Raw genomic sequence first — 8,649 nt, forward strand, 5'->3', positions numbered from 1 at the left:
GAGGAGCTCTTTCATCAGCTACAACTTCATTTTTATAATGCCAACTAAAAATTGTAGCTCTTGAACTAGAAAAACTAAAAAGTAGTTTTCCAATATTTATCTTAATCCATCAAATATATTCGAGTAATTGCATCGGTGTAACCTTCATTTTTATTATCCCTGACAAAGTGGATGCCAGATAAAATACCACAATAAAAAGGGCGAGATGAAACAGCGACAGGATAAATACTGCCAGATGAGAATAATCATTACAATTGAAATAAATACAACTCGCCAGTTCTCAAGACAGGCAAACCTGCTTATAGATCGCTCTCTATTCAAAAAATTGAGTCCCACCAGGGATTTTCTATTTCCTTATTAACGAAAATGGGGAATAAGAAAAGGACGAGTAAGCGCCCAAGGCCCCTGCTGCTGCTGCTAAATAAGAAACTCCACATGTTCCTCATTGCTTAATGAGATTCCTAATAACGTATGGAAGGATACCACCATGGTTGAAATAGGCCAGCTCCACCTATACAGAGGAATCGAAATTAGGGGAAAATTCTGTGTTGCGGGTAGGGAAGAAGAAATCATTTCAAGCTGATGATGAAGTGAAAGAAAAAGAAAATGAAATTACCTCAGTGTCAAAGCGAACAGTGCAGGTGAAAGATTTGCCAGAATCAGTGGTGACGGTCACGTCTTGGCCAGGCCTTATCTCACTGATGTTGTTCGGAAGGTCAATTGAGTAACGCTCATGTCCAGTCAATCCAAGTGAATCGGCATCCTCACCAGACTTGAAACATAGTGGAATGATACCCATTCCTACCAAGTTACTACGATGAATTCTCTCAAAGCTTTTCGCAATAACTGCTTTAACTCCCTGGTGCCAATTAAGTAGAAAACATCGTCAATGCACGTCCCACGAACGAAAATAAAAACTGAAAAATAGATTTCTCATGGAATAGAAATTAGTTACACTCACCAACAACATTGGGCCCTTGGCAGCCCAATCCCGAGAGCTTCCACTTCCATACTCAGCCCCAGCCAGCACAATGGTGTCTTGACCAGCTGACTTGTATCTCTGAAACAGAAAATAGATCACAAGAACAAGTCATCACTAAAAAAATGGTGCACAGATATTCTAAATCAACTATTACATTGAAAGGTGAAACGACAATATATATATATATATATCACATGAGATGGGAACGCTGCAGTTATGGCAAGTTCATAAACTGTTCTTCCTATGGAATTATGAGTTCTACAGCTAAAAAATTTTCAACATTCCTTCCAAAATTAATGCTCAACCACTATTTTACTGCTGTTCTTTTCATCACTCCATTAAAAACAAAAGCGGACGTAAGAAGAAGAGCCACAGAAACAAACAATCGTCTACTTGCAAGCTAAGGTCACTTTGAGGACAATTAAAGAAAACAAACAGAGAACTGATGAGGAAGAGCATGCATATACTATTTTTTAATAAACATTATGCGAATATGAGAACTAAGATACTTACTTCTGCTGCTTCAAAGACATAAAGTTTCTCTCCGGTGGGAACATGAACGGTCTTCGGGCCCACTTCACCATTCAAAAGCTTGTTAACAAGGCGGATGTTGGCAAACGTACCCCTTGCCATCACCTCATCATTTCCTCGCCTACTTCCATAAGAATTGAAATCCTTGCGATCCACTCCACGCTCAAGAAGGTATTTTGCCGCAGGACTGTCCTTGTGGATGCTTCCTGCAGGGGAAATGTGGTCTGTAGTGATACTATCTCCAAAGTTCAATAGGCAGTAAGCATCCTTAACGCCATGTGGTCCCGGGGAGTCCATGGTCATATTCTTGAAGTAGGGTGGCTCATGAATATAGGTGGACTTGGGGTCCCATGAGTACAGGGTGCCATCAGGTACTGAAAGTTGGTTCCACATTGGGTTTCCTTTAGTAATTGATTCATAAGTACTTCTGAACATGTCGGGCAATACACTAGATTGAACAACCTAATACATATTTTAAACCAGTTAAATCCCTATTTCCACTTAAAACGTAATTCATAGCACTTTAACAAAATAAAAACCATTCACCTCGGCTATTTCTTCTGTAGAAGGCCAGATATCTCTGAAATAGACATCCTTTCCATCCTTCCCTTTTCCAATTGGTTCCTTCTCAAAGTCGATATCAACCTGGAAAATTCATTCAATTTATCTCATGTTTGACAAAATAGTACCAGATTAGAGCCACATAATTCAAGGTTTCCACCCAATTATTGCAAAATATGATTCAAGCTTGTGACACACTTCAACTCAATAGTTTTTTTACCAACTGCGAGAAGGTGACCCACAGAAACCCTAAATCCTAAAGTTCTTGCTCAAAAAAATGTATATCAACATTAAGAGTTGAAAAGGAACTGTCGTGACACCAGACATCGCCCAAATCAGTCCCAGGGAGGTCAAAAGAACACCATCCATTTGGAATGATTAAAAAAGTTGCGAGAGAGTACTTTTATTTTTAGAAAACGATCTAAAGTAATTACAAGATAAAGAAACAAGACAAGGTGACATGACCCCCTAAATGGCTAAATCACCTTCCAATGGTTAAGAAATTACTTTACGTATTATCTATAAATCGACAAAGAGCATCACAAGCAATGCACTAATTAAGCTGAATTTACCACCAAAAGTAGCCTAGTATTGAAACAGAATGGCATTGCAAAAACAGTCCTTTGCCAAAATAACTAGATAAACTACAAATCAGAAGGCCACAAACCACAAAATCTACTGTTAAGCCATGCTGAGGTTAAGGCCTCGTGCAAAAAGGACATCATCTTATTTTCAACTGACGATCCTCCACCTTAAGTTAAACTACAAAAGTAGAATTAAAACTAAGAAAACGTTGGGCGAGAACATTTTGGCAACTTTCATACCACTACCTCTCTGAAATCTAGCTTAAAATTAAATTTAACCAAAGGAACCAAAACAGTACCCAAAACATTTTATCATTCCACAGCTCAAAATCAACCAGAAAAAGTAGATATAAAAACTGCCAGTGCATACCGTGCCAGCCAAGGCATAAGCTACAACCAAGGGAGGTGAAGCAAGGTAGTTTGCTCTGGTCAGTGGATGAACACGACCCTCAAAATTCCGGTTCCCAGAGAGCACAGCAGCTGCAACAATATCTGCAAAAAGTCCTTACGAAAATTAGAATTAAGGCGAATATGAAACAGCATATTCTTATCAAATCTTATTTAATGAGTAAAGTCAGCCCGTTTTATAAAACAATCACATCCCCTGATTACATGATCTATTCAATTTTTCACATTCTAAAATTACCGTTCTCAGATATAGCAGCAGATACTGATTCATCCAGATCCCCAGAATTCCCGATACAGGTTGTACAACCATAGCCAACTATATGGAAGCCCTGCTGATTTAGATATGGCTGTAGTCCACTGCATCAATCAAATACAGCCTTATTACTTTTTGTTTTTTGGGTAACAAAAGCAAGGTATATTTTTAATAGATGAAAATGCCAACGATTCTATCCTTTTAAAATAAAAGCTAAAAGATCAGTTGGTAATATTTCATTCCTTGATTTTTTTTTAATTAAAAACAAACGTGTTTTTGTTGATATCTAAAAGGCAAGCCTCCCTCCTTAATAGTTCTTTTCATCATTTTTATTTATAAAAGGCAAAGAAGATGTCACCATAAATTGAAATTACAAAGTTTTGAATATTTTGTTTTTAAGTAAATTTTTGTTTTTTTAACCTTAGATTTTGGAGAACATTTTATTTTTTGAAACAAAGGAAGGAAAAAAACAATTATTAAACATGTTTCAATTGTTCTTTTCTTCTTAGGGGAAAAAAATAGGGGATCCAAGAAATGAGAAAAATGAATGTTACTAGAATAGATGATTGATGTATAACAACTAGGTTTGATAACCAATTACCTCTTCAGCAAGTATTTTGTCACAACTCCAGAACCTGGTGCAAGACTTGTTTTCACCCATGGCTTGACCTGTTGTAACGTTAAGAAGGCATGATCAACATGCTAAGACTATAATTTCACCCCTCAAGCCAGGCCAAAAAGGGATAAAAGTAGAATGATAAAAGCCAAAATTGCAATGTTTGAAGAAGAAACCATAAAACACTGAAAAAGGAAGGGAAAGGGATACTAGAGGGGTCTCTTAAATGAAGTGAACTCCCTTGTTCATGAGTACCTGTAAACCAAGTTCACAAGCCTTTTTCGCTACAAGAGCAGCCCCTAACATAACACTAGGGTTTGACGTATTGGTACAGCTTGTTATGGCTGCAATAACAACACTGCCATGTTTAAGCTCAGCTGGCTGTCCATGGAATGAAAACTTCGCCACTTTTTCCTGTGCTTCTTTTGGTATAGCAAATCCCTAGAATTGAAGCAAGAATTGAAAATATTTATAGAATGAACAAAATTTATGTTAAGACTCTGTGTCAATTTTTTTAGAAAAAAATGTTATAATATACATATTAGCTTCACACCATATGTAATAGAAAAAGTAATACACATACCTTAAACCCAACTTTGTTATCAAGGCAAGCATGCCAATCAGACTTCATCTCCTTCAAAGGCACACGATCATGAGGTCTGTGACATAACAGATTCAACATCAGAAACAATAAGACTACGAAAGATTCAGATATAAACATGAAGGGCAGAGAAGATATTGACAAAGGAGCTAAGATCCATACCTTTTTGGTCCTGAAATGCATGGCTCGACATCTGCAAGGTCTAATTGTAGGTAAGATGAATACACTCTTTCTTGTTGAGGCTGAACAACAAACACAACCAAACATAAGAGATCAGTACTGCTACATCTAAAATTCAGATGACCAGAAGGTAAACACGCGCATAACAGCAATAAGAAAACTAATATGTAGGACTTTACCTCATTATAGTCCACAAACATTTTATTTGCCCGGAGATAAGCTTCAATCATTGACACCTATGGTCAAAAAACAAACAAGTTACACAGAATTTCACTTCTTCTATACAACTTATTAATCAATGCACTAACATAACACCCACGGTTTCATCACTTCTTCCAGTTAGCTTGAGATATTGCAAGGTAACATGATCCACCGGAAAGAAGCCCATCGTTGCACCATACTCAGGAGACATATTTGCGATCGTAGCTCGGTCAGCTAACGATAGTTCCTCCATGCCATCCCCTAGAATCACATACACATACAAAAGCTATGAGCTGAAAAGTGAAATTGGGTCAAACAGCCAATGACAAGGTATAGGTTTCAATTACCATAGAACTCAACAAATTTGCCAACAACGCCATGCTTCCGCAACATTTGTGTCACAGTCAAAACCAAGTCCGTAGCAGTGACCCCATTTCGTAACTTTCCAGATAACTTGAACCCAACAACACCAGGCAATACCATGCTCATTGGCTATCAATTACAAAATTCAAACTTTAGTATAGAACTCAACACAAGCTTTCAAAATAACACAGCAAAATGTAAGTTTATAAAAGAAAACAATAGGCCAGAACTTAATTACCTGTCCAAGCATCGCAGCCTCTGCCTCAATACCTCCAACACCCCAACCAGCAACCCCCAAACCATCAATCATTGTTGTGTGAGAATCAGTTCCAACAACACTATCAGGGTAGAGCAGGCCACTGGTGTTGAAAACCACTCTTCCAAGATATTCCAGATTGACCTGCAACATTAGAAGTAAAATTTTAAATACTAGCATGAATTCACCTTTTTTCATTTCACTCGATAATAGTTTTTCCACCAAAAAGAAAATGTTGAATTAACCTGGTCTTGTTAAGAGACAGAACACCTCAAAAGTAAAATTTTAGACTCCAGAACCTTCTAGCTCAATTCAAATAATGGGTTACCTGATGCACAATACCAGACCCAGGAGGAACAACCAGCATATTCTGGAATGCATTAGACCCCCATTTTAGGAAAGCAAATCTTTCCTTGTTCCTTTGGAATTCAAGCTCCATATTGGCCTGAACTGCATTTTCTGATCTAGCTACATCAACTTGAACTGAATGATCGATCACAAGGTCTACGGGAACCTACATGACAGATGCTCATGCCAGTTAGAAATTATCGAAAGAACCATAGATGTCATAAATTTGGATGGTTAGGGATATCTACATGCATGAAGATGTATATTGTAACGAAATAATTGATAACTTGAAAAGAAGAGATCGTGACTACAGCATATATACCACCCTTTAAGTGCTCAAGAAAAATTTATGAATTATGATGACAATCAGGAATAAAAGAGCAAGTGTTCATCAAATATTACATTCTCAATAATAATTGAATATCACCATGAAACATCTCATCATAATTCTCACATCTTGGCTATCAAAACAAGATGTGGAACCTTAGTAAAAGCAGTGAATTAAATCAACGGTGTTCACACCCCACACAGATAAAACACATATTTACCACCGACCAAAAGTATAAAGGTTTTTAAGAAGTAAAAACATACCAGGGGATTTATTTTATTGGAATCACTACCCAGTTTGTTCATGGCATCACGCATACAAGCAAGATCAACAACCGCTGGCACCCCGGTAAAATCCTGGGATCATCGAAGTATTAGGGAGGGGAAATTTTGAAAAATAATGACAAACCATCCATGAAAATCTCAGAATCTACCAAACAGTACCTGAAGTAAGACACGAGCAGGTTTGAAAGGAATTTCAACTTGTTTTGGGGAGCTATTTTCCCAATCAATAATTTTCTCGACATCTTCCTTTTTCACTTGGAAATTATCACAGTTTCGAATTGCAGATTCGAGTAATATTCTGATGGAGTAAGGCAACTTATCTGTCAACCATAAACGCAAAATAACAATGAGTATTCACATTAAGCAAAACCAAGGCACGAGAATGGCTTTGTAGAAAACTAATAAACAAAATTCCTTCTGCCATATTAAGTTCGAAAAAGTTACCAATTCTCGGATCATTCAAAGACGGTAGACTGTAATACTTCCCAAATTCTCCACCTCCAGGCTTAGGAAGACTCGTTAAATTCTCCTTGAAAGGATTTTCAGCAGCTAAAACCACAACAATGCTTATCAGAATAAGACTAACGTACAAAACAAAATACAACATTACTCGCAGCATCAAATTTCATCCTCACAACATATGTAACCCTCAGAAACCATATAAATTAAAAGTACAACCAGAAAGAGACAGGCGTATTAGACTACGTCTAAATTCTATCCTATTTTCGTTAATTGTTCATCAAAGCGAAATAACTATATTGCCTCGCATACATCAGTGACAACAACAGAAGTATTCCATAATCCATACAAAAAACATCGTGACCGAAAAATTACATCCAGAACAGATCGTTTTACACAAAATGGAATAACAACAACAACAACAACAACAATAATAAAGGTAAATCTTCTTGGTCATACCCATGGAAGAGAACTTGCGGTGAAGACGTTCAATCGCGGGAGCAGTGGCTCTGATCTGAGCACGAAGACTGAGAGGAGAACGCCAATCGACACGGTGGCTCCAGCGAAGAACCGATCGAAAGGCAGAGGAAGCAGAGAGAGATCTGTAAGTAGAAGCGAAGGAAGGCTTGGGAGAAGAACCAGAGGGAAAAGCTCTGGAGCAAAAAGAAGGCGAAAATAGCCTCGTTCTTGAAGCTCTGAGCAGCGCAGACGCTGAGGCCGAAGCCATTATATATGAATGACGATCAGGATGAGGATAAGAAGAAAGTTATGGGATAAAGATTGGGGATTGAGCCTGAAAATGGAAGTGATTATGGGAAGAAGAAATGGTGGTCGTCGTTCTCAGGGAGAGGGAAGACAAGAAAGGGGGAGGGGCGTGTGGAAATTGGAAAAGAGAATGAAACTTAGGGCTGCGTGCCACTTTCTTCTTGGAAAGAACTCATCTGGCGGGTAAAGTTAAGAGCCATCAAGAAGGACAAGGGAAATACTCCTCTACTGTGAGATCCACTGTGTTCACCATTCCCGTTCATCCAATTTCAAATTGGCCCTTCCTTTTAATGTCGGGATCATTAGGGGTCCTTTTGATTAATTGAATAGTCAAAATATCATTTTTCATCCTTTTATTTTATTTTATTTTATTTTATTTTAGTCCACCTCCTTCTAAAGTTTTTATTTACTCTTTTTCTTCTCAATAAATTTAAATTTTAATTCTTACTTTTTATTTGAAGTTAATTTTTTCTCTAAATTAGTTAAAAATAATTCTCTAGTCTCTTGCACTATAGGATTGGCTTCTCATAATCCTCCCTTTAACGTTAACTATAGATAATGTCACGGAGTTTAACAAATACGAATCAAACTGTCACGACATTCTAAACCCAATTCACACATCAACATTTAGAAAATCAATACAAACATATCCTATTATGGACTGAATATCTTTCAAGGAGTTTACGATAAATTAATAGTATGGATTAATTTTAAGTTTTATTCAAAATACAAATACTAAAATTGAAATTACAATAACTATAATCGAATGCGACCTAAATTAGAGAGATCAAATTTATATTTTGAACTTCTATAATTTTTTACCTAATGTGACAAGTTATATCATTTTTTTTATCTACCTAATCGTGAATAATTGTCGTAATTTTTGAAATTTTCATTGAAAATAGTAAAATATAATATAAGTTTTAGGT

General features: G+C 36.9%; 1 protein-coding gene across 1 annotated transcript; it reads right to left on the bottom strand.

Annotated features, from left to right (window-relative positions):
* Nucleotides 1-219: 219 nt before the first annotated feature.
* Nucleotides 220-7,981, bottom strand: LOC120077780 (aconitate hydratase, cytoplasmic). Its single transcript, XM_039031800.2, has 20 exons — nucleotides 7,415-7,981; nucleotides 6,941-7,045; nucleotides 6,656-6,816; nucleotides 6,476-6,568; nucleotides 5,865-6,050; nucleotides 5,519-5,680; nucleotides 5,265-5,409; nucleotides 5,036-5,178; nucleotides 4,896-4,952; nucleotides 4,699-4,778; nucleotides 4,519-4,594; nucleotides 4,191-4,376; nucleotides 3,921-3,988; nucleotides 3,305-3,423; nucleotides 3,029-3,150; nucleotides 2,060-2,158; nucleotides 1,496-1,975; nucleotides 962-1,060; nucleotides 617-859; nucleotides 220-511 (listed from the first exon to the last, which is right to left on the bottom strand). The coding sequence occupies exons 1-20, from the start codon at nucleotides 7,680-7,682 to the stop codon at nucleotides 443-445; spliced, it is 2,961 nt and encodes a 986-aa protein (XP_038887728.1). The 5' UTR covers nucleotides 7,683-7,981; the 3' UTR covers nucleotides 220-442.
* Between the last annotated feature and the right edge of the window lie 668 nt (nucleotides 7,982-8,649).

The sequence above is a fragment of the Benincasa hispida genome, chromosome 5 (assembly GCF_027475165.1).
Source record: "Benincasa hispida cultivar pf3 chromosome 5, pf3_genome.v1.1, whole genome shotgun sequence".
NCBI classification, from domain to species: Eukaryota; Viridiplantae; Streptophyta; class Magnoliopsida; order Cucurbitales; family Cucurbitaceae; genus Benincasa; species Benincasa hispida.

Bases quoted from the DNA above. Each gene is read 5' to 3' on its own strand.
- LOC120077780 (XM_039031800.2), bottom strand. From the start codon at position 7,682: ATGGCTTCGGCCTCAGCGTCTGCGCTGCTCAGAGCTTCAAGAACGAGG. The intron at 6,817-6,940 runs GTAACTTTTTCG...TATGGTTGACAG, and splicing joins TTTGAATGATCCGAGAATTG to ATAAGTTGCCTTACTCCATC. The intron at 4,779-4,895 runs GTAAAGTCCTAC...TTTGTTGTTCAG, and splicing joins TGTTTGTGGACTATAATGAG to CCTCAACAAGAAAGAGTGTA.